This window comes from Neopsephotus bourkii, unplaced genomic scaffold (assembly GCF_033783945.1).
Source record: "Neopsephotus bourkii isolate Nb327-2 ecotype Australia unplaced genomic scaffold, CSIRO-AGI_Nbou_v1 NB_1363, whole genome shotgun sequence".
Taxonomy (NCBI): Eukaryota; Metazoa; Chordata; class Aves; order Psittaciformes; family Psittacidae; genus Neopsephotus; species Neopsephotus bourkii.
Window position 1 is genome coordinate 403,057 of NW_026901842.1, and position 24,892 is coordinate 427,948.

The window sequence follows — 24,892 nt, forward strand, 5'->3', positions numbered from 1 at the left end:
TTAATCTGTTCAACATTGAGGACTGTGTTTGGTTATTTTTCATTTCCATGGAACTTGAACAGAGGGTGTTTTTTTGTTTTGGTTTGGTTTTGTGTAATTGAATGGAAATACTCTGTGACTGAAAAGATGATCTATATTTCACCTTAGCAACATCATTAAGTGTTAAGCCAATAGGTAGTACTTATGCATGTACCCTCCCTCCCCTCACTGCTCTTCTTCTTAACTGATTATGATACACGAAAACAGAACCATCAAGCTGGTTCATATCAGTCAGGCTCTTGCACACAGTGTTGTCCTACCTAGGGCTTAAGGAAAATGAGGAAAGCATTTGTCCCGAGGAAAGAGAAAAAATGGAAACCCTTTTCTTGAATGCACACATGAATAAGTAATGGAATAACTGTTTTCTGCTGATGAGCTGATATGCAGAATTGCTCTTAGAAGCACAGAAATTGTGACTTGTGTTAGTGGTGCAGTTAGGTGTTAAAAAGGTGGGGTTTCTTGTTGTTATTCTTGTTGGGTGGTTTTTGTTTGGTTGGGTTTTTTAATGCTGTCTTTGCCTGTAGTTTGAACTCTCCAGAGGCTGCTCTTTGTTAGTCTTCAGATCAGGGGAAGAGAGTCTGCCTCCTGCTTGTCTTTCAGTCAGCTTGGCTTTGAACCACCCCGGCATCCCTTCACTCCTTTCAGTGGGTCTGTTGGAGCAATGCTGTCTGGCTTTAGGCCCTTAACCATTGATCTTGTGCAGTCTGGGCTGCAAAGTAGATAGCAGCCAGAAAATCAACTTGCTGAGTGCAAAAGAGGAATAAAATACAGTAGTGCTTGTTTTAAACTCAGTTTAGCCATTTTTAGAGGTCATCATATAATAGGAGATCAGACAAAATAACTAGAGAAAAAGAACGAAAATGGGATACATTTTATTCTGCTGCCATTCCTCCTCTTCCCTTCCCCCCCCCTTTTGTATTTCCATGATGGTGTAGAGAATTTTCAGCATAACTAACGTGTCCTGGCTGACTTTGTGCAAGTAGCAAGAGACTGGCTGCAAAAGTAAATTCAGGGATGCTCCTGTAGAGACTTTGAGGTGGGGCTTGTGAAAACTGTGAGCTATTGGAAGGTGCCACTAGTGAAGTCTTTACCTTGTTACTTTTTGGAATAAGGTTCCAAATGGAAATAAGTCTACTATACGATGCCTGTAGCTCTGGGGTACTTGAAGGTTCTAACAGCTTTCATGTACCTACTCTGATAGGGAGATTTGATGTAGAATCCCCTCTGCTTGGCATTGCTCATGTTTGGTTTTGTGCTCTTCATGTGAGATAATGATACATAGCATGGTGGGATTTGATGGTGTAATAATCTACAAAAATATCACCTTTCCCTGAGTGGATTTAGATGACTTCCCTTCTTAAAATTCAGTTACCTTCCAAATTTTCCATTGTTTAAATGCCTTGGAATTCCTTCAGAAATCTCTCATCCATGATTAAGTATTTCTTCCCTTTCACACCCAAACACCAGAAAATGTGCAGTATTTATTGCCCTTGTTTCTCCACTTGGTGAGTCTCCATTTCATTTAACTTCATATTAGATCTGCAGAATTTTTTTTTTAGATGCTGTGTTGTATTCAGTATGTGTTCCAGGCTTAAATTATTAGCCTAAGGGAGTGTAAGACAGTTCTTGTTGGGTAATTACTCCACTGAAGGTTTTTAGACTGCCCTTAAGTTCTAGATCTTCAGTAGATACTCAGAGGTTTGAACAAGACTTAAGTCTCTCATCTGCTAAACTGTACATCTTTGGTCACATTGTTGATACTTGCCTCCTCATAATGTTCGACAGTAGACCAAGCAAATATGAACAAGCACTGTAGGAGGAATTGGTCATCCCTTTGTTTTCTGAAGGCATGTAAGAGCCTTGAAAGTAGTCCCATTTAATGAAAAGCTGTGTTGATGTCTTCAGCTTGTTAATGACAGAGCAGTGGGTGTAGGTACACAGTAATTCATCAGTAAGCAGAATTTATATCCTCTGGGCAGTGAGGTGTGGCTCTAATATGTTAGTGAACTTGTTTTCATTTGCTTGGTGTAGCTGTGGGGTTTCTGATGTCTTAGCTATGGCCTGGCTATGTGGAGACTAGACTTGCTAGAGCAAGTGTGGGCAACCAGGCCAGGTAGATACACAGTGCTTACTGGCATTATTTAGCCTAAATGGGCCACATTTGTCCTGTAGCTTTAGGATTAAAGGATTATTAAGATCATTAAAGAACAAACTTCTGGTGAAATAAACTTACTGATGATTCTGGAAATTCATAAAATATACTGTTTAACACTTCTGACATTTTAGAGGTATTCCTCTAATGGAAGTAACAGGAGAAGTTTTTCTCTCAGAATATTAGTTCATGTTTCCTGAGAACTGTGTGCTCATGCTTGGTGCTGGCTCCAAACGGCTACAGGAGACTTGAAAATGAGTTTCTGAAAACTTCAGAAATACAGCAGATACCTGTTACCTGGCCAGACAAGAGGGTGGCCTTCTTGATGGCATTTAGTACCTATCTAAAGCATATGAATTTGACTGTGCCACTGGGTTGCTTAAGTGCCTGCTTCACAATATTGTTCATTTGGAGCAGGTTTCCCTTTGATTTTGTACTCTTGGGCGGTGAGAGAACAAGTAGGTAGAAGAAGATGGGAAGGGTAATGGAATAATAAAGACAGTGCTGGGTAAGAGGAAAGATCTAGAGATGCTCAGGGATGTAGCCTGTCTCTTCCTCTTTTCTCTCAGTCCACTTAAAACTTTAAAAGATAAGAGAGCAGAATGTAATTCAGTCAAGGTTGGAACAAAACAAGTTCCTTCGTTGCACCTCAAAAAACATTTGCTTGTTTTCTCAAACGAAGACAAGAAATACTTTTAATTACAGATCTAACAAGTTCTCCCTTAAAGGGAATAAAGCAGCCTCCTGACCACGGACATTCCCTGCCCTGTGAGTCACTGCGTGCTTCGGGGACCTCTGCTTACCTTGGGGCTGTTGCTCTGATCCTCTCCAGCCTGCATGCTAATGTGAATTGTCCCCACAACCCGTTAGTTGCCACAGAACTGCCCTCACTACTCTGGTGGCAGGCTGAGGCTTGCCGCATTAAGGCCATGTCAGTGTGGTTGAGCCTCACCACTTCAGTGCTGTGTCTGTGGAGGTTTGCGGGGAACCCCACCTAGATTCCCTGGATTCCTGGCTTGCCAAAGAGGGCTCATTCTCTTGGCAGAGCTCTTCTGCTATGAAATGTCATGCTTCTGTTCAAATTTTCTGAGGCTTGTGCTGTTCCTTCTGAACAGCCTGGGAGAAGAGGTGTTAATGCACTGCACCAACTGCAACAGCTTAGAGGATTGGAGCTGCTACTCTACAGTCCCATCTCACACAGGTGCCTGGGGGCCTCCCAGCTTGGCTGTTAAGAAGATGCATGTTCCTTTGAGTACTACTTGGTTTTGACTCAAATAGCTTTAGCCTTGTATTTCTGTGATCCAAATATACTTTTTTTTTTTTCTTTTTCCATGGATGGCTATAAAAAGTGCAGCTGGTGCCACACAAAGAATTCAGTTTTCTGCTTCCAGAGAGCTATGGCTTCTCTGGAAGTTGGTGGTGGGTTTTCATAGAGAATTTGGCACAGCCTGTTTCCATATCTGCCTTGGTGATCTTTCTGCTTTCTCCTCACCTTATGCATCTCTCACCTGATTGAAAATGGAGTCAAGGAGGGGTTTTAGAGAGCAGTTACTGAGCAGGAAGGAGGCAGCATTATGTCTGTGTCAGGTTGAATGAATAGCTTCAGTGTTTAGAGGCACTGAGGAATTTTGGACACACAGTCCAATGAGTCACAAAAGGGCTTTGGGGGCAGGCAGAGGAAAAAGGGCAGTGTTTGGATACAGCTGATACTGTTCCAGAAACTTTGTTGGTATTGAACTTGCTGTCACTTGTGAGTATCCTGGGGTCTCTCAGAAGCACCAAAATATCTGAATATTGGATTTAATATAGTGAAAGCATGTTTTAGAGTTTCTTATCCTACATAGCATCTGCTGCTCAGCAGACTGGTGCAGCCATCTGTTGTGCTCACACAGCTGAAGCAGCCTTAATTTATATAACTGAGGAGGAATTGTTTGGAGAAGAGGAGATTGAGGGGTGACCTTATTAGTGCATATAAATATATAAAGGGGGAGTGTCACAAGGATGGAGCCAGGCTCTTCTCAGTGGCAAACAATGATAGGACAAGGGGTAATGGGTACAAACTGGAACACAAGAGGTTCCACTTAAAACTGAGAAGAAACTTCTTCTCAGTGAGGGTGACAGAACACTGGAACAGGCTGCCCAGGGAGGTTGTGGAGTCTCCTTCTCTGGAGACATTCAAAACCCACTTGGACACATTCCGTGTAACCTTATCTAGGTGTTCCTGCTCCGGCAGGGGGATTGGACTAGATGATCTTTTGAGGTCCCTTCCAATCTCTAACATACTGTGAAACTGTGTGAATTAGCTGTGTAGAGATCTCCAAACAGGGCACAGGCCAGGAGAGGTTGCCCTTGAGTTTCTGGTAAAGCAGATCCTGGAAAGCAGGAGCCAAGAGAGAATTGATAGTGGGATTGTTCTTCCAAAATGGGAATACAGGATCTGCATCACCATCATGCTCCCTGGCATACTGATTTGTAGAGGCTTTATGGTCCAAAACCCTCAATAGTTCAGTTACAGAAGGGAATCCTGGCACTGTCACACTGGGTGAATCCTGCGGTGTCACCCTGAGGCCCTGCAGGGCCTGGAGTGTCTGCAGGGAGGCCGGTCCATGCTCCCCTCAAGTGTAATAATGCTCTGCCACTCACTCTGGGAGCATTTCGGCTGTTTCCATGTTCCTCTGGGGAATGCATCCTGCTGACCCTGCTTAGAGGACTGCCAGTTGCACAGGGCTGTGCTTAGGCATTCCCAGGGCTTCAGTAGTTTTCTGTGGGCTGGATCCAGCTTGTGTTTAGCTAGCTGTGCTCTAAAACATTGAGGTGCCCAGGACCAGTCACCAAAAATGAAGGATCTGTGGTCTGATCTGTTACGAAAAAAAGTCTTCAAGTACAGCTGGTTTTGTGGAATTCAAAAAGAGCTGAGTGTCCAGGAGTCATTGAAACAAAGCCTTCATTCTTTCATTAGACACTTAACTTTGTTAGGAAACAGCATCCTATTAGGTTTTGACTTTCCATGGTACAAACATTGCCCTATTTTCTAATACCTTGCATTTAATTCCTAATTTTTATTCTTTTGTCTCAGAAGTAATATGTATATTTCTAAACAAATGGACTCTATAGCTATTGAGGCCAGAAGCATACCTTGACTAAAACCCCATCTTTCTTTCCTCTTCTTACCAGGAACTCTCAGAACTGGAGAAAAGAGATCCTCAGGAGCTAGTTGGTAAGTTCACACAGAGGTATTAATTCCTGTGTTTTTTTTCAAACTAGACCTTCTAGTATTGCCCTTTGTAAGAAGCATCTTCACATTGTCCTGACAATGCTGCAGTTGGAATTACTGCTCTGCAACGTTTGATTTCCAGGGAATGTTTTCACTGAAGTCTTCTTGGGAGAAAGGTACCATGCCCAAAAATGCAGGCTGGGGCCGCTTCCCCCCCCACACACACATACACTGAGCTGGGGCTGCTTCCCCACACACACACAGTGGGCTGGGGCTGCTTCCCTCGCTCTTAGCCTCCCCCCTCCCCGCCGCCTTTTCTTCTTCCCCTCCGCTTTTTCTTCCTCCCTCTCTTTCTCCCCCCCCCCCCCTTTCTGCAATGCTCAGCCCACAGCAGAAGGAGAATTAGTGTCCTTCCATGGATGGGTGACTCACTGGCATGTTGTTGCCTCCAGTTCTTCCCTCTGATTCGGCTGTTTTGGTGCCAGGAAATCAGAAACCCCCACGCCCTGGTTTATGCCAAGCAGACTTGATGAGCATGCCAAAGAACGCAGCTTTAGAGACGAGCACCACTGGTTTATTGTCTCCAGGGCAAAGCCATGTCCCTCTGCTCACCCTTTCCAGGTCTTCCCTTGTTTGTTGTTTTTTTTGCATTGTGTGACCGTTACAGACAAAGTGGCACCTGATCCTGCCTGTATCCCTTGTGATTGCTAAAGATGCAGCATACAAGTAAACCTTGCAAGAGACAGGAATTCTTCATCCTGTCTGGTGAGCAGTGTTACTCTCAGAGCCCTGCGGCACAATGCTTTACCTAGCCTCAGCTGATGAACACCTCAGTCTGTCTGGGTACAGCCAGCTCTCTGTTCCTATGCTCCCTGTTTTGGTTTTCTCTTCACTAAGATGTGTCTACCCATCTGTAGAAAATAAAACTGTGTGTCCTCCATCCATGTCTCCAGCATAGGCTTTGAACTGTGAGCACACAGTTTGCCTTGTGGCACTTCCTGTCATGCTCTGCACTATGTTTTTGTGCTCTTGGATATACTGGTCAAATAACCCTGAACTGAAGCAGGTTAAATATAGCATTTCCATGCCTCACCAAGAACTGGCAAGTAGATATTCTCCACTAACTGCTGAGATGATTAATCTTTCCTAGGTATATCCTAATACTTAACTGTAGAGCTATGCAAGGCTCAGGAACAACTGAACATCTCAGCTTGCTCAGTGCATACACTGGCTGTACAAAAACTCCAAGCACCTAGTGCTTGTGCTGATGACATTTTTAACTTTTAGATAGCCCTGGAGGAGAATGCACAGGCTGAGCACCAGTGCCAGTGCTATTCAGCAGCGGGGTGTTTGAGCTACAGACCTGGCAGTGCATTGGTTCCTACTGTCTTCAAGCTGTGGGATCTGCTTTCTGGCCTTCATGCTTTCTGGACTGCGAATCTGATTAGGGAAGATATTTACTTACTGTGAGCTGGAGCCTGGGTGTGCCTGTAGTGATTAATCGTGCCAACAGCCAACTTCCTGAGGTCTCCACATGGAGATCCTCTAGGCCATGAGCCAGAAAGCACAGGCCCCATCAGAGGCTGCAGCCAGTGTCACTGCGCTGACTCACGAAAAGTAAAACTTTGATCTTGGCAGAAATAACAGGATGCACAATGCAGTTGGATGTTTCCTGTGAGGACACACCTTGTTAACTGTCCATCTGCATTTACTGCTCTGTACATGGTGGAAAGCGCTGCTTGGGACTTTGAAAGCACAAAATCTTTTATGTAGGAGCCTGTGGCCATATTTGCAAATTCCAGGATTATTTTAATGATAATCTCAGTTGCCCCTTCCTCTAGGGAAAAAGCTGGTGGGAAGAGGCCATTCTGCTGTCTGTTGGAAAGGAAGCTTGAGGACTGCTCAAGGGCATGGATTATTTGTACTTCCTTACTGTAAATAAACCCGAAGGGGTTGAACTCATCGTTTTGTTCCTACTGATGTGGCATTTCAGTCTGGCTGCAATGTGATGAAATAACTGAGTAATGATGAATGTTAGTGTTCAGCTTGCGAGGTGCACGTAGCCTCTTTGCTGACCCAGGCTTGAGTGTAGTTATGGGGGGATTGGAGTAGACAAGGATGTTTTAGTTCTGGTTCCTTGTAAGCCACTCAGAGATGCTTTCCCCCATCAGCATACTGTTGATGATAGGTGATTGCTTTCAACTGACTCAAACAAAAGAGCAGATGGGCACCAAGACCTGGAAGTCACATGTCAAAATATCTCATTGGAAGCTCTTGCTCTGCCTCCAATGGTATTTTTGTTTCAAAGGAGCATGAATTGATTGCTGAACACACTCTTATGATTTTGACTTCTTTGATGGCTAGACGGAGTTCCTGAGTTTATATGAGCCCACAGTTCCCCTCCCCATACATGTTTTGTTTCTCTGTGGCTCTGTGGGTGATCTTCAAAGATAAAGAGCCTGAGGAATGTCTAGTCTAGAGCTAAGCTTGATTTTTTGGTTGGGTTGGGGTTTTTTTTAGTTCCTTTCTTTGCCTCATGAAGTCTGAATCTTGTGCCCTTTTTTAATGCTTCTGCTGATGCTGTGAGTCTCTTGAGCCATTAATCAGCTTTCACCTTTTCCGGAAAGCCCAGTGTGCTGTCTATTGTGCACACTTCTGCCTATTTGCCACTGTCTTTCTGGATTCCTGACACTCTCATTAAACCAGAGGCTTCCCTGCCCCACCATCAGCTGTAAGCTTTAACAAGTGTCTGCCTTGTTCTCAGGGAGCACCAGTTTGCCTGCCTATCTGCAGGGCTCTGGCAAGCTTCCCTTCTTCCATAGAGCCACCCGCGTAGTAAATGCCAAAGGACACTTTTTGTTCAGTACCAGCAACTGCTGAAGAATTTAACCCCTCAGCAACATCTTGATCAACTAGAATGAGTGGTCGCTTGCAAGCTTTGCACCTCTAAATGATATCATCCTCAGTGCATTTCATTTTGACAAAAGAAATGGAAACTGTAGTAGCACTGGACTTGTGTAGCATGGATTATCTGTAACCTCAGCTGTGGAGCACTGTGCTGGAAGGCAGGAGAGTACGCTCTGCTCAAATGCTCTGTCTGTCCTTTGGGCCCCTCTGGGCTTTAGTCAGAAGAGCTGAACCTGGGCATCCTGGAACTGCAGGTCAGGCAGCTTTTACACAGGAATGTATAATGCAGGAGCTGCAAATGTGAATGGCTTGATTGAAATTGCTTCTGTGCTGGCATCGGGTCTCTTTTATCCGCTACAGACTGTGACTCTGGGATGTGTTCTCTGTATGAATTATGGTTAAGAACAATCTCAGCTGATTAAAAGTGGTACAAATCTCTGCTCCAAGATTTGGCTAGAAAACTGCCAGGGTTTCTCATAATAGCAGGAAAGTAGCTAGCAGTAGAGGGAAATGTGATGGTTTCTTTTGCTGGTAACTCTGTAAACTAACCTTTACAGGGTAGTCAGGTACTCTGTTAGTATATCCCAACACAAACTGCTATAGAAATCTGGCAATCTGTGCTCGTCTGTTCTCAGTCCTGCAGAACGAGTTGTTCTTTCTAGCATCAGACTGAACTTTGCTGACTCGGTAAACAAAGATCAAAGTGCCTGTTAAGACGTGTGAATCTAAAGATTAAATGTAATTTCTTGTGGTTAACTCCTGACAGCCTTGGGGAGGTTTGTTCCTTGGGCCTTCAAGGACCAAGTCTTGAACCATTTTGATTCATGTAGGCAGGTCTTGAAGTAAATAGTACTCAGAGTGATTGCCACCTCAGAAATGGCAATGGGACAGGCTGCTTTAGATTGATCCTGTGATCATCCACATACACAGCCCAATTCTCCCTGAGAGAGTATCCTGGCACAAGTTTTGTCAGAGGTTCCAGGTTGTCTCTGCTGTTCAGAGCAGGACTTCAAAGTGCATGTGGAAGACCTGGAATAGTGGAGGGCGCAGTATGTGGTGAACAGTGGAGGGTTTAGAGGTACATTCCAGAAACCAACCTTTGTTCCTCTGAAGATCCTTTGCCTTTGAGGATCTTATCAACAATTGCAGCTCGAGCAGGAAGTAGCTTAGCTTTTCACACTTCTGTTCTGGGGTGAAGAGACCCCTGAAAATAAAGCTTTAAGAATGTGTGCCACAGTATGAGGTAGGTATCAAGCAAGCAAGCAAGCATCATATCCTTCTTCTGATAATACATGATCTAAGGTTAATTGTTTCTTGCTCAGCACTTTGATAACACCACAAATACCAGTTGACAGCATTCCATTCTCTCCTTTACCCAGCTGCTCTCAAAAATAGAGTAACACTAGCAAGGATATAAAGCAAGTTTAATGATTTGCATGGCTTAAATTCCCTTCAGGATGGCCAGAACTCATGCTCACTTTGCTCTCTATAGCTTCTTTTTCAGAGAGGGTGCGGAACATGTCTCCAGATGAGATCAAAATCCCTCCTGAGCCTCCTGGCAGATGTTCTAACCACTTGCAGGTTGGTATAAGTCCACTTTTATTTGTTTAAAAAGGCTTGGAGTTCAGTATGGGGGGTGGGGGATGTTGATGAACTCTGCCCAGTGTTTTATGCAAATAAAAATCCAGCATCAAAGCTGGGGTTTACTACGCTGAGTTTGAGAGCACTGTGTTAATGCTTTAGACTTCACAGCATTTCTAGTTCAGGAATCTGAGAAGCTTAAAGCTGTTTGCCAGTCTCTGTGGGTCACTTCTTTAAAATGGCTTGTGATCCCACCAGTAGCTTGAAAGCGATGTTTACTGTGAAGGCTGCTGTCTTGTTCCCTCAGCGCATTCAGCTCTGTAGGACAGAACAAATCATTGCTTTTTCTGTACAGGCCCAAGAATCCCAAAACTGGAATAGTTAAGGCAGCATTGACAGGATTCCTTTTCCACCTACGTATCTCTAGATGATAAACATTGAGGGGGAAGGTCAGTAACTTAGAAGCAGCAAAAGAAAACAAATGCGTTTTCTCTCTGATGCACACTCAAATAACTGCAGTAACCAACCGCGTAATAACCTTCTTCTCTGTTCTCTTCCTCCTGATGGGAGGACAAATGAAACATCAGGGGCTGCTGTTTCCTACCACCCATTTGAATTTTAATTGCAGTTATCTGCCCAGTAGAAATACAGGTAAATAATTACTTCTGGAGTGCTCTCAAAAGCAAGCCCTTAATGTACAGTGATGATTCAGAACGACTCACCATCCAGGTTAAGCTTTCTTCTTCACACATGGCACGCCCATTCCTCCTCCTGGGCTGTAAGAGGATTTTACTGTTCTGACATCAGTGAATTGGAGTGGGTTAGATCTGAGGAATGCACAGATCTTCAGAGAGTAGACAAAATAAAGCCGATTTTCTTTCTTTTTGACAACAGTTTACTGTGTTAAAGGAGAACTTGTCCTCTGATAGCAGGGCAAACCACATTATTAGAGCATTTGGAACATGGAGATGGGATTGTTCTTTGGAGATGCACAATGTTCTAGGCTGCTCACTGTTTATTTGCTCTTTCCTTCTGTCAGATTCTTTCTCTAATAAACTGTATCTTGAGCTATGCCAAAGGGAGCATTTCTTATTATAAAGTTGACTGCATAAGTCCCCATCTGTGGGCTTTATGAACCATATTGCTGCCTTCATGGGGAGAGCACAAAAGGCAATACCAGTTGTTTCTACTCCCCAAATTCACCTTTTGCAGTTGTTCCTTCAAACCTCATGATGTTTGTCCTGGATGTGGAAATTGTGTAATTTCTTCTTGCTAATTTTATGAGGACTGGATGAAAATTTGTCTTATAAAGCTTTGTTTAAGGTTGATGAAATAGGAGTTGCATGTCAGCTCTTAACAGTCCTCTTTTATTCAGGCATCAGCAAACTCCTGTGTGACTCATCTGCAAAGAGAAGCTGATTCCATCTAACTGGTCACTTGTGCCAAAGCAGGGATATACAAGTACATTGTTCCTAAGAGCTGTTGGCTGCCAGAATCATGGAATGGTTGGAAGGACCCTTAAAGCTCCTCCAGCTCCAACCCCTGCCACAGGCAGGGACCCCTTCCACTGGAGCAGCTTGCTCCAAGCCCCTGTGTCCAACCTGGCCTTGAACACTGCCAGGGATGGGGCAGCCACAGCTTCTCTGGGCACCCTGTGCCAGAGCCTCAGCACCCTCACAGGGAAGAGCTTCTGCCTAAGAGCTCAGCTCAGTCTCCCCTCTGTCAGGTTCAGGCCATTCCCCTTGCCCTGTCCCTCCATCCCTTGTCCCAAGCCCCTCTCCAGGTTTCCTGCAGCCCCTTTAGGCACTGGAGCTGCTCTAAGGTCTCCCCTTCAGGAGCCTTCTCTTCTCCAGGCTGACCCAGCCCAGCTCTCTCAGCCTGGCTCCAGAGCAGAGCTGCTCCAGTCCTTGCAGCACCTCCGTGCCTCCTGTGGGCTCGCTCAAGCAGGTTCATGCCCTCCTCATGTTGGTGTCCCCAGAGCTGGGCACAGGACTGCAGGTCTACTCCAGTAGACACCAGCAGCAATACCTAATGATCACATTTGGTCACTGGCCTAATGATCACTGGCTCTTCAGTAGAACTTGTCTCTGCTGATGTTACCCAGGTGTAGCCATGACCCTTACCTTCTGTGCAGTGTAGCCCAACCGTGTTTTTTCAGGTGTACACTTGAGTCTGAAGGTGGGTGTAGTGGTCACTAAGTTGTGAGCAACCTTTGTGGATTTTACCTGTCTCTGAGCTGGTTTCTACTTCTCTGCAGTCATAGCTATAAAGGGGAACAACAGACTGGGCAGAAGGGGTGTGCGCTACTGCCTCATGTGAATCTTTGATCCCTGAAGCCTTCAGAAAGATGGATTCCCTTACCCATCCAGACAGTTCATGAGGATACTTTCAGACCTTAAAGAAGGGAGTGGCTATACTAATCAGCCTGCCTGGCCTTAGGGGAGAGGTGGAATCCTTGCTCCATGCAAGGAGGTCACTGATTCAGTTGGTTTGTTTCCACATGGACACTTTTGAAAGTCAGCTGAAATGAGCCACATTTTCATAATGGCTCACCCTATAATCTTTCTCCCTTAGGATAAAATTCAAAAGCTATATGAGAGGAAAATAAAAGAGGGCATGGATATGAACTACATCATTCAGAGGAAAAAGGAGTTCCGTAACCCCAGGTCAGTGGCCGTCTTTTACTGTGTGACCAAAGCACCACAGAGCAAATTCCCATAATTTTCCCCTTTACTGGAGTTATAGCAGAAACAGGATCCTGAGCAAGAAGTAGTACTGCTTACAAAAACAAGACAGACATAATTTGATGGTAACTGGAAAAGTAAAACTTATTTGTGTTCTTTGAGGCAGCAACTAGAGTTGGTGTGGTGGTTAGCTTTTAAATGTACAGGCTTTGGCTGAAGTATGTTAGAAGATGTCTGTTCAGGGAGCTTTATTTGGGGGAAGTGAGAAAAATGTGGTTAATGGCATGCCACATCCATCATAGCAAGTGTAGCTTCCCAGGTTCTGGTTTTCCTCTTGCAGTGTGAAGAGGTGACAAGCTCTTTCTACTAGCAAATGTGAAACGCTTCTGTTCACTGGCTCTGTTCTGAACTCTCGTCTTTCCTTTGCAGCATCTATGAAAAGCTGATCCAGTTTTGTTCAATTGATGAACTGGGTACAAATTATCCAAAGGTGAGGTGCCATACTTTTGACTGGCAAGGAAATGGTTAAAAGGTAATATACAGGTGTAAGATTTTACTCAGGCTTTACTGAGCCTGCCTGTTTAGAGGTCCTTTAAAGGAATATTAGTCTGATCCTCTGCATAGAAGTGAACATTTTTCTGCTGTACTGAGCCTCAGTGCCTTCAACTTTGCTACAGTAATTCTGAACAAAAACTGCTGAAGTGTGGAGATTCATGTGAAATGCTGTAGGGAGAGATAGAAGCTGAGCAGCAGAAAAATGCATGACTTTCCCCAGCGTCCTTTTGGCTTCAATGCTTTTTTTTCCCTCATAACAGAACATGGTCCTATAAAAGGGCTGATGTGGTCTTTGTGTCATTGGGGTACAAGAAGACAGTAGTGAATATCATCAGTGAACAGAAATTCATAAAACGTTTTTGAACTGGGCTCTGTGTGTGTGGAAATAGCCCTAATCTGACTGGTTTGGGGTTTTTTTTTCCTCTTTAGGACATGTTTGATCCTCATGGCTGGTCAGAGGATTCCTATTATGAGGCATTAGGTAATTAAAAGGAAGTCTTTTTTATCCTAACTTGGCTCTTTGTGTTTTGTTGTTAATTAACTGCACTGGAGTCTTCACTTCTTTTATAAATAAGAAGTCATCACATGCTTCTCTAATTACTTAATTCTTGTTGGATGTGCCTGAATGTTATTGATGCTTCGTCAGTCTGAAAAGCTGTTTCATTTAAATTGGTTTTTCAAGGTTTTCATCTCTTAAATCATTAATTTAGTGCAGTAATGCTTTGATTAAAAAACAGTAGTTAGTTTCATGGTAGTTTAATTTTCTATACACAAGGTTTTTATTGTTTATGATGGGAAGTGAGTGAGTTTTTTACTGTTTCTAGTGCTTCTTTTAACTTCTGATCTTTCTCAGCTAAAGCCCAGAAGATTGAAATGGACAAATTGGAGAAGGCCAAGAAAGAACGCACAAAGGTGAATATTCAAAACCAAAAGAGGCAGAGATGCAGGGGTTTTGTTTCTGTGCCTGCTGAGTTTCATTTTATTGCTTTGCTCTTACGAACTGTGTTTGTACTTCTTGTTTTTCCCTGATTCTCTCCTTCCTTCTTGTATGTCCTTTTCCAAGTTGCACAGATCCAAGTTCCCTTCCTTATAGGTCCAGTTATCCAGATTTATTCCCCTGGATTTCCTTCTGCTTTGTCAGTATTTCAAAACCAGAGGTGTTAAAATGGTGCTCAGTAAGCCAAACGCAGACAAGATAATGCATAAAAAACAGCTTGCTTTTTTTGTTTTGTGTCTTAATCTATAACATTTTGCTTGGTGGCATAGCCCAGTTATAGCTTAATTTCCTCACCATATCTCATTGTGAGAGAGTATCTGCTTTATCTGCTTTCTGTTCTCCTTGATATTACTATTCTGATTCTAATTTCTGGAAATGTTTGGCCTATTTTAACTTCAGCTGGGCTTTTCACAAAATGTGAATTCTTATGTGCCCCCCCAAAACAACACAGACAAGCTTTGGAAGATTTTATTCTTGTCCTTCAGTTATGTTTCCTTTAAGCCGGTGGCTGGTATTAGAAAACTGTTTAAGGTTAGGGAATATCATCCCACCTTGCAGAAGACTTTTTCAATATTCAGTACATGGAGGTATCTTTTTTTTTCCTTGCAGTGCATGCTCTGTATTGTTTTGGTTTTTGCACAATAACCCAGGTATCTATTACATCCTTGCTCTTATCTGCAGTGTTGAAAGTGTGAGGGTTCATGGTGCTGTAGCTCTTGTTGCCAGGCTTCCTGTGATGATGCAGTCACAGTGAATTGGGCATGGACTTGTCTTGCATAGAATCATAGAACCATAGAATAGTTAGGGTTGGAAAAGACCTTAAGATCATCTAGTTCCAAACCCCTGCCATGGGCAGGGACACCTCGCACTAAACCATATCACCCAAAGCTCTGTCCAGCTCCGTCTTGAACACCGCCAGGGATGTAGCACTCACAACTCCCTTGGGCAACCCATTCCAGTGCCTCACCACCCTTACAGTAAAGAGCTTCCTCCTTATGTCCAATCTAAACTTCCCCTGTTTTAAGTTTTAACCCATTACCCCTTGTCCTATCACTACGGTCCCTAGTGAAGAGTCCCTCCCCAGCATCCTTATAGACCCCCCTCAGATACTGGAAGGCTGCTATGAGGTCTCCATGCAGCCTTCTCTCCTCCAGGCTGACATACAGGAGGTGCTCCAGCCCCTGATCATCCTCGTGGCCTCCTCTGGACTTGTTCCAACAGTTCCATGTCCTCTTTATGTTGAGGACACCAGAACTGCACACAATGCTCCAAGTGAGGTCTCACAAGAGCAGAGTAGAGGGGTGGAATAACCTCCTTTGACCTGCTGGTCATGCTCCTTTAGATGCAGCCCAGGACATGGTTGGTTTTTGGGCTCAAGTGCATACTAAAGCCAGCCCATGTTAAGTTTCTCATCAACCAACTCCCCCAAGTCCTTTTCTGCAGGGCTGCTCTGAATCTGTTCTCCTAACCTGTAGCTGTGCGTGGGAATGCCCCGACCCAGGTGTAGGACCTGGCACTTGGTGTGTTTCTTAAAAGCAAAAAAGGAGGGGAACTTCTAACTGTACAAACGCATTCTTTAATGACCAGGATCTTTCTGAGCTATATCTAATTCCTATGCTTATAACAGGTAAAAAACACACTTCTGTTGTGTCTGACTTAGAGCTGGGTTGCAGGAATCTTGAGTGATCATGACTTCAGTACGTTTTGGCCTGCGGTCTACATCTTCCTGCATGACAGCTCAGAGGCCAGTGTCCTACATAACATTAAAATCGTTTTTTAAAAACAGAGTGGCAGTGTAAGTTAACAAGACTGTGATTCGGTTTTTGTCTTTTACCTGTTCTCCTACTTGTCTCTCCCTTCCCAGATTGAATTTGTGACTGGCACAAAAAAGGGTACAACAACAAGTGCCGCTTCTACAACCACCACAACAGCCAGTACCACTGTGGGAGGTAAAGAACAGATATGATTGTTCCTGTTAAGCTGCTGTACTGCCTGGATTAGTGCTTTCTGGAAAGCCTGAGGGCTCTTTATTATGTATATAATGCAAGGAAGTATTTCTTCAAGGGCTGATGGACTAGCTTTTCTCTAGTCCCTATATCCCATGGCTGTCCTTCTGGAATGAAGGACTAGGGCCAGGTAGGATAGTGAAAAGATTTATTAGTGGGTCAAGAAACTTGCTGATACCCGTGGTTGTATTCCTGGGGCTGATACATCTCAAGATATTTGGAAAGACTGAAAATCATTCTCCTGCCTACCTCCTGCCTTTTAAGCTGAGAGGAAGGGAGAAAAAATACCAGAGGCTGTGTAGCGTGTCCTGTGCCTGTACCTGAGCAACTGGGATACATGTGCTCTGTTAAAATTAAATATGCTTTGGGGCAGGGAGTGAACCTGGCTTTCATTTGGCTGGAGTTCAGGTGTAGAGTTTTACTTTGACTCTTGAGGTATAAATTTGTCTTCCCTCCTCAACATTTACTGCCAGTGAATGCTGAAATAAATGTGAGAGAAGATTGTCTAGTCAAGCAGTGGTATGTTAAGAGTTGGCTAGACAGGGTGTTAAGAAGGGATTGGTGACCTGGAACATAATGCTAATCCTCTCTTGCTTGATCTAATCAAATACACAGATGCCCAGAAGAGGAAGAGCAAGTGGGACTCGGCCATCCCTGTAACAACAATAGCTCAGCCCACCATTCTCACCACTACTGCAACACTGCCAGGTGTTGTCACAGTGACAACCAGCGCGAGTGGATCCAAAACTACGGTCATATCAGCTGTTGGAACCATTGTGAAAAAGGCAAAGCAATGACTGGTGTGCTGGGCCTGGATTTTTGGACTTAATTGTCATTGCCATTGCTCTTGGAGGGGAGGGGTAGCTTTTGCCTTTGGGAAAAGTTGACAAGATTCTTTGCAGCAGACCACAGTTCCCTTTGGAAGGAATGGGGGCAGGAGCAGGCATGCCAGCTGTGTGCCCACAGGAATGGACTGCTGTGGAAAATGCTTCTGCCTTTTCTTGCTGGGAGAAGAACTAGTCTGTGTGTGTTGTGCTGGATGAAGCTGGTATCTGGAGTCAGCCTTTTAAACTGCTGTGTTAGGGCCTTGCCCTACTTGTAAGTCTGGTTTATGGGGAAGGGGGGGCAGGGAGGGAGAAGGGGCACAAAGCAAACTGTGCTAACTCAGTTCCAAGGGAATTAAAGCAAAGACGATTGGTCAGTGTCCATCTTCAACTGTGTAGCAGAGACTTGAAGAGATCTACATCCGTGAATGTAGATTATTACAGTACTGTCATCTGTACCTGTGTGTGCGTCTGTGTAGATCGTGGTGCCACATGTTAAATAGTAAATGTTGAGGAAACTGTGCTGAAATAGTCCTGTGGCAGTCTTGCAGGGATGGAGATTTCTATGTAGAACCAGTAAGCTGCAGAGGTTCGATAACACTTCCATTGCTACAGAATGAGATTGGTCAGTGAATAAGAGGAGAGTGATCTTACTTGTGGTATTGTCCATCTTTATGCTAGACAGTGATGTACTGTGAAATGCACACATGGCAGTTACTGCTTGCTCCACTCTTGTGAAAGAAGTATTTTCAGTTGAAAATGTTATTGTATAAATCTTACCTATGTGGCAAAAAAAAATATTCTAAAAATGGAAGTCTTAAAAAACAAATTAACAAAAAAAAACCAAACCCCACACACAACCAAACCTGGTGTCATTGAGGTGTCTACATTTCCCATCTTGGTGGGATGCTTTCCACTAGAGCAGCTTGCTCCAAGCTCTGTCCAGCCTGGCCTTGAGCACTGCCAGGGATGGGGCAGCCACAGATTTTGTTGTGCTCTGGGCTACAGGTGAGTGTGTGATAACTCCATGGGAGTGGGGATGGCACGAAGGCTGCTTCACATCATCAGTCTTTTTCTAAACCTTGGACTCTGGTGGGGAGAGGCGGGGAAGGACATTAAACTGATCCTGAATGAGATACTTTTGTTGTAGGTGGTGTTCTGCGATAGTTGGAAATTCAGCTGTTCTTACTGCCTCGTTTGGTTCTTCCCCCCTGCTCCCCTATTTCTGCATGTTGAACAAACTAGCACTCGCACCTGGGCCTTCCATAAAACCATCACCTTTAGAGGCCCACCTCCTGAAAAGGAGCTCAACAGGCAGGGGTGAAGGGGACTGTTCCTTGTTTTGAGGTAGGTGAGGGGAGGAGTAACTTGACTGGTTCCGTATGTGCAGAGAGCCAGCTGCTCACCTGGCCTTTTTTTCTTCTTTGCAGTGATCACACCAGATTATTTCAGTGGACTTTAATTCTTAGACCATGGTTGTGGGTGAGCTTTAAGGTCCCTTAAACACAAGCCATTCTGTGATTCTATGGTACATAGAAGAATAAGGAGAAAGATCCCTAACCCAGCTCTGCTGAAGCGTGCTGAGCAGAGATGGCCGTGAGGCACCTGGAGCAGCAGTAACGGGCTTCTGCATGAGGGCGGGCTGAGTGATGCCACACTTTGGCAGCCAGCCCCTGAGCTCTCACAGGAGAGTGTTCGCTACCCACAGTGCAGAGGGCAACTTGAAACGTGTGTGATGGGTTGGTTGGGGTTTTTCACTCCCTTTCAAGAAGCTGGAGTGGAGACACCAACCATTATGTAACAGACTTGCAGCCAGTACAATAGCTTGCTGCTCTTGTTTATCTTGTGTGTTCCTTTCGGAAGTAATAGATGGATACACAGGTTGGAAACTCCAGTTCTAGCAAAAAGGCTCTTTCCTATCTCCAAGAAGGTGATTGCACTTGGCTGCAATCAGTCAGCACAACAGAGACACATGGAGGGAGCTTTAGGTGTGCAAGAATGTCCTGAGGGAAGAAGGATCCTTTCCTGCTCATGAAACCTCCAAGGGGAGGTTTGGCTGGTTGGCTTGTTGGGAATCTGCATGGCTGGGATCGTGCCAGGGCTATGTGGCAGCTGCCGGGTGTTGAAGTGCTGTGCCTGTAGCAGTGCTGTAGATGTTCATTCTTGCCTCTCCTCCCACGGGGACACTGTACCCAGGAGGGTAAAACCAGTCCTATTTTCATTATTTCTTTGCCTGAGAGTTACAGACTCATGCTCCTTGGAGTCATGGGGCTTCTCTCTGCTTACTGCCTTTAAGCATGGGTGTCTCCTGGCCTGCGCAGGTTTCTCTTAGCTGAAACTCCACATTTGATGTGTGCCTGCGCCAGGCCAGGCTGCACAGCACACGGAGGAGAGCTTCCATAATGAAATCACCTCTGGCAGGGCTGGTCCTGCTCTCACTCTACCTTCTGAAGTCTTCTCCCACCTCCACGCCCTGAGGTGTTGCTTTCCTTTCCCGTTGTGATTTGGAGATCTGCCCTCCTTTGATGCTGTGGTGAGAAGGGATTTTGTATGTTCAGGACTTGCTTTTATTTTATGTCTAGCTGTTGCTGTCTCCCCGAAAGAGTGGGTGGGGAAGGGCAGCCCTTGCCAGCCGCACCTCAAACCATAAAATGGGAGCACCTCAAGCTATGTTTTACTTGGACTGCTGCTGTACTGTTCTATGGGAGTTATTTACTCAAGACTACAAAAAATGAAACAGAAGAAGTCTTCCTTGCCCAGGCTTTGGGTCGTACCGAGGCTTTGCGGAGGGCACAGTGGGCTCCCGCAGGTGGAGGTGATGGTTTCAGTGACATCTGGTTTGCTGACACTGGCACAAGCTCCCTTCCAGCTCTTGGGCATTGCAGGGGACAAGAAGTTGCAGCTCCTGCGAAGCCCCTCAAACAGATGGTCCTTGTGATGTGCCCAGAAATCGACCCAAGGGCAGAGGCTGCTCACTCCTGTTGAACAGCGTGAACCAGGACAGCCCAGAGGCATTACCTCCAGAGAAAGAGATGCTGTGCAGTAGGGCTCTCCAAGACTGCCTGATGTTAAATAAGTTGCTATTGAGGTGTGAGATCTCTTCCTTCTGGGGAATGTTTACACCAGCACAGGCATGCATGACTCCTACAGAGCCGTTTTCCATCTCAGGCCTTGCCAGTGCCGCTGTTCCTCTGTTTATATTCCACTTCCTTCCTTTTGTTCTAAGCAAGAACCGTGGACATGATGACTTCCAACATTTAGTCTTTGTTTACTTGGAACTTGTCTTTGGCTGGGGCTGGCCTCCTGCTCTCTCTTGCCAATAAACAGCAGAATACCAGGATTTCACAAGAAAAGGTTTTGCCTTTTCACATGGAAGGCGTCTGACTGGCTGTCCGTCCTCTACCAAGCTTGTTCTTCCTTCTTTGTAGGGAGAAAAGGAGCCTGCCTTTTGGTGCAGTGATAAAAGGTGAAGTTACTGGGACTTTTAACCTCTCTTAGCTTTGTGTAGCCACTTGCAGTGGTTGGAGAGCATGATGAAGGTGAGAGCCCAACTCCTCTCCCTGTTTGTGTTTGTAGGCTCCTCAGGAGACCCTCACCCACATTATTGAATGGGGCCAATACAAACTGGGAGGAAAGGTGGGCTGTCTGCTGAAATCCTTCAGACATAACACCAGTGTGCTTCCAGCCTTCTGACAGCTGGGTAAGCCACTAAAGTAACCCTGCAGTAGCTTACCTCTTGCTGCTGGCCCATCCCAGAGCAAAATAGGGATCAGTGATGTTCAGCAAAGAGATTTTCCTTTAGGAGTGTGCTCCTGACAGGAACATCCACTGCAAAACAGACATATAGTTAATGCTGTCTTTGGCAAAAGGCTGAGGAAGAGAACATGGAAGCAGATTTCATCCTGCACTTTTAATTACTTGGGTAATGATATTAAGCACAACTTAGTGCAATAAATTATGTGCACATTAATGTACACTAATAGTATATTGTTAAACACTCCTTAAATTTATGCCAGGTAGCAGGATATTGCCACTACACTGTACAGTGCAGCTATGGGATTGAGTATTTCTTTTAGCAGTGCGTCTTGTTACAGAGTTCAGAAAGGGGATGAACAGGCTCCAGCACTGGGATCTTGGCTCTAACTGCTCAATACAGACCTAGAAGCCCCAGAGCTGCCTCCATGCAAACTGCAGTGGCAGGAGAGAAAGAAGGAAGGTTCTGTACAAGTTGGTGTGGCATTTAAAAAAAAGAATTAACCCTAAAATCACTTGTAATTACCAGTAATTGCCACTCAGACTGGGAGCCTCAGCAGGGAACACAGTAATTTACTGTGAGGGGTAGAGCAACTTCTTCTCACTCCCAGGTGGAACATCTCTAGATCAGCAGATCACTGATTTATAGGTGTGACGTCCCCCCCATCAGCGGCTGTGAGCTTTAGTTGTGCCATCTGCAGCAAAATCTGCTGCTGCTTCCTCTCTGCAGAGCCTATCCTCTGTTTAAAAGCACAAGTTTATGGTCCAGCAGACAGCAAGTGCAAGGTATGGAACCAACACAAAAACTTGAGCGTTTCAAGCATTCTTCTTCCACAGTGGAAACACTTGGGAGAAGTTCCCTGAAAGGCAACTCATAAAACAACAGTGTTTAGAATTTGTTCTTAAAGAGCTGGGCTGGGGCAGCCTGGAGAAGAGAAGGCTCCTGAAGGGGAGACCTGAGAGCAGCTCCAGTGCCTAAAGGGGCTGCAGGAAACCTGGAGAGGGGCTTGGGACAAGGGATGGAGGGACAGGCCAAGGGGAATGGCTTGAACCTGCCCGAGGGGAGACTGAGCTGAGCTCTTAGGCAGAAGCTCTTCCCTGTGAGGGTGCTGAGGCGCTGGCACAGGGTGCCCAGAGAAGCTGTGGCTGCCCCATCCCTGGCAGTGTTCAAGGCCAGGTTGGACACAGGGGCTTGGAGCAAGCTGCTCCAGTGGAAGGGGTCCCTGCCCTTGGCAGGGGTTGGAGCTGGAGGAGCTTTAAGGTCCCTTCCAACACAAACCAGGCTGGGATTCTATGAAGTGAAACCTGTTACATTCTTATGACCACTTACTGATAATTTCTAAATCCTCTCTGCTTTGTTGCCTTAAAGATTGGTGGTAGTGCTGTCTTCATACCAGAAAAGTGCCTTTTATCAGCCCTGCAAATGCCTGCTTGCATACAGGTCAGCCACAGGTCTCTGGAAATTCATGCTCTGTTCTCAGAGCTCTCTGAGAGGCTGGGGAAAAGTGTCTCTAAGAAGGATGCAAAATGAGTATCTTGGGCTCTTCTGGCAGCACCTGTGGTGAGTAACCAGGCTGCTTGTTACAGCTGGAGATGCTGAGTGGAGCTGGTCCTGCCCTGCTGCTGCAGGGAGGAAGGGGAGAGAGATGGTGTCAGGCAGCCATGGGGCAGTCAGAGTGTCTGTAGGTGACACCAGAGATACCTTAGAGCAGATAAGACATCTTCCATCTCAGGTGGAGAAAGGAGAGCAGCCAGAAACCAAGGTCACCGAATACCATGGTGGAAGGTAGCTGCTCCCATGCTTTTCTGGTTGGCTCCAGGGTTCCTGATGGTTGTTTTTTGTTTTTGTTTGGGTTTTTTTTGTGGGTTTTGTTTGTTTGTGTTTTAGTAATACGGTTCTTGCTTGTAACCTAAATTGGCTTTTTTTAACTCTAGTGTACAGCAGCATTGCCCCAGTGGCAGCAGAGGAGAGCCATGGTGGTAACAGGCTGGGGCTGACGTGAGCTCCTGGTGGAGCAGGGGAGGTGAGCAGGCACAGTTGTGTGGTCTGTCTGCTCACATCCCTGACCTGCCGTGCTCCCGAGGGTGGACCCTCTGCCTTCAGCCCCTCACCAGTACCAATCTGCTCTTTTCCAGCTGCCACTGCTGCAGCTTTAGTATTGCAGCCTCATGTCCCAGCTCTCACATTGCAGGAAATGTCTGTTGGGGTTTTACAAAACCTGGCAACAAACCCCCTTAATTTTCACAATTTTTGTTTAAAGATAAAAAATTGCATCTCTAAAAGGGCCAGGATCATGTTGAGGGTGTGAAGTCAAGTGTTCAGAAACCGTGAAACACCGGAGTTATGCTGCCTGAGCCATCCTCAGTTGTGCCCCGACCTGTTTCCCGTTTGCTGCAGTTTTGAATGGCACAAGCACATCTTCCTTTTCCCTCGGGCTTAATCAGTTTACACATATTTATTTGAGCTTCATATTTCTTGTAGTGAAAGGAATCTTGCTACTCACTTTCATTGCAATCAGTGCTTGGGCACCGCCACCATGAAGTTGCTCAGCAGCCTCTGTGGTGCTACACTGATAACAGAGGCAAAAATTGCCCTGCTTATATTTTGAACCTCCAGCGCAGGCAGGAAATATGTGAGCTTTTCATCTGGCTGTTGCTGTTGTCTGTGTTGAAGTGCAGGGAATGCAGTTTTTGCTTGTGAGGGTTTATCAGGAAGCTAAAACACAGCCTCTGCTACTGCATCTACCAGGTATGTGTACCCTCTGCACCACAGGAACTTCTGAACCCTGCTGCTCTTTGGCTGGGGAAGGAGTTTGGGATCCAGCCCAGCAGAAGGGCTGGGTGCAGTTGTGGGATTGCTGCTCCTTGGGCCATGGTAGGATGCATTAGGGGCAGCTGTGGGTGGGTCTCAGGGTGCTAGAAGGGGTTGCATTGACCCACAAGCAGATGTGGGGTGGACCGTTGTGCTTGTGCCCTGGGTAAAGCCAGATGTGGATCTGTCTTCTCTGCAGGCACGGTGCAGAGGCTGCGCTCAGGTGGGTGTCGTGGCAGGAATTTACCCGGTGTTCCAGCTGTGAGCTCCCTGTGTGCTGCGGGAACGGCCCCGCTCCTGCCTGTGGAGGAGAAAGCTCCCGCAGCCAGGCAAAGGCAAGCGGCTGGCGCTGCCCGTACCCCACAGCCCTGTCCCGCTCAGCCCTTTTCCTGTGGGATGGTGCTTGTGCAGAGGGAGGGTCCGGGCGGCTGCGCCTGCCCGTCCAGGTGTGTGAGGGAGGAATGCCAAGCCCTGAGTCACGGGCACCCCTTTCCTCCCCGGCTGGGATAAAGCTCGTCCTCACCTGCGGTCTGATCTCACTGCTGCTGCTCCCACCTTTCCTCCCCGCCAGCCCGCGGGAGGGAGAAGCGGCAGCTCTGGAGGCGAGAGGAGCAAGAACAGAGTCGATATTGGACTGGCGGGTGCGGGAGGCAGCGGGAGGCAGGCGGGATCGAGGTGTGCCTGCCCTCCCGGCCGGCCTGGAGGCTGACATTTAACCGGGGAAAGAAAGGGGACAGAAAACAAAGACGAGCGAAGGGGAAAGAAAAAAAGAATAAAGAAGAGGCCAAGACTGGAAATCGAGTTGCAGCAGCAAAGCAGCACGTTCCCCCTCTGCCTTCAGAGGAATTTCTTGGCTTGGTGTGTGGGTGCCTGTTTTTCGGGCTGCAGCAGAGGATTTGGACACTGAGTCAGACTTAGCGCTAATGAGGTTTGTGGAATTAATTCATCCATGCTCTTTAGTGTCCAGCTTGCTTGAATTTCACTGTGTTGGCTAACCGAGGGATGAAATGAGGCACTGGAGGCTCCTTGCATGGGCAGGTAGGCAGGGCATGGAGTGAGGGGCTCAGCTCCCTGCTGGCTTGTTCCCTGGGTTTGGCTGTCGGATGCTGTCCTGTGCCCCTCAGGCAGCTGGAAGGGCAGTGCTGGAGACTGAGCCAGGCTTTGCAGGGCTGCATGGGCAGAGGCTGCCTCTGCAGGCTTTTGGGGGGGGGGGGTGTGGAGCAGAGGGTGGGGGTACCATAGTGCGGTAAGGCAGAGCAGAGCCCTTTGGGGAGCCTTTGTTGCAGGTTTCAAAGGTTGCTGTCTCAGTCTGTCCTGCTCCCCAGGGGAAAGGCAACATTGGAGCTGGCACCCAGCGAAAGCTTTCGT

General features: G+C 46.1%; 2 protein-coding genes across 13 annotated transcripts in view; both read left to right on the plus strand.

Annotated features, from left to right (window-relative positions):
- SAP30BP (SAP30 binding protein) overlaps window positions 1-17,408 on the plus strand; it is a 32,395-nt gene extending 14,987 nt beyond the window's left edge. For both annotated transcript variants that reach the window (XM_061366934.1, XM_061366933.1), the window contains 8 exons: window positions 5,366-5,408; window positions 9,805-9,893; window positions 12,468-12,559; window positions 13,007-13,067; window positions 13,562-13,613; window positions 13,986-14,044; window positions 15,994-16,078; window positions 16,751-17,408. In XM_061366934.1, the coding sequence (XP_061222918.1) occupies window positions 5,366-5,408; window positions 9,805-9,893; window positions 12,468-12,559; window positions 13,007-13,067; window positions 13,562-13,613; window positions 13,986-14,044; window positions 15,994-16,078; window positions 16,751-16,932 (663 nt within the window). In that variant the 3' untranslated portion in view covers window positions 16,933-17,408. The remainder of the gene's footprint in view (window positions 1-5,365; window positions 5,409-9,804; window positions 9,894-12,467; window positions 12,560-13,006; window positions 13,068-13,561; window positions 13,614-13,985; window positions 14,045-15,993; window positions 16,079-16,750) is intronic.
- A 4,795-nt stretch (window positions 17,409-22,203) lies between these two features.
- Window positions 22,204-24,892, plus strand: part of ITGB4 (integrin subunit beta 4) — a 31,331-nt gene continuing 28,642 nt past the window's right edge. For 7 of the 11 annotated variants that reach the window (XM_061366894.1, XM_061366902.1, XM_061366895.1 and 4 more), the window contains exon 1: window positions 22,204-22,498. In XM_061366894.1, the coding sequence (XP_061222878.1) occupies window positions 22,359-22,498 (140 nt within the window). In that variant the 5' untranslated portion in view covers window positions 22,204-22,358. Of the gene's footprint in view, window positions 22,499-24,289; window positions 24,453-24,810; window positions 24,891-24,892 lie in introns of those variants that run through there. The other 4 variants (XM_061366898.1, XM_061366899.1, XM_061366896.1 and 1 more) reach the window with 2 other exon arrangements.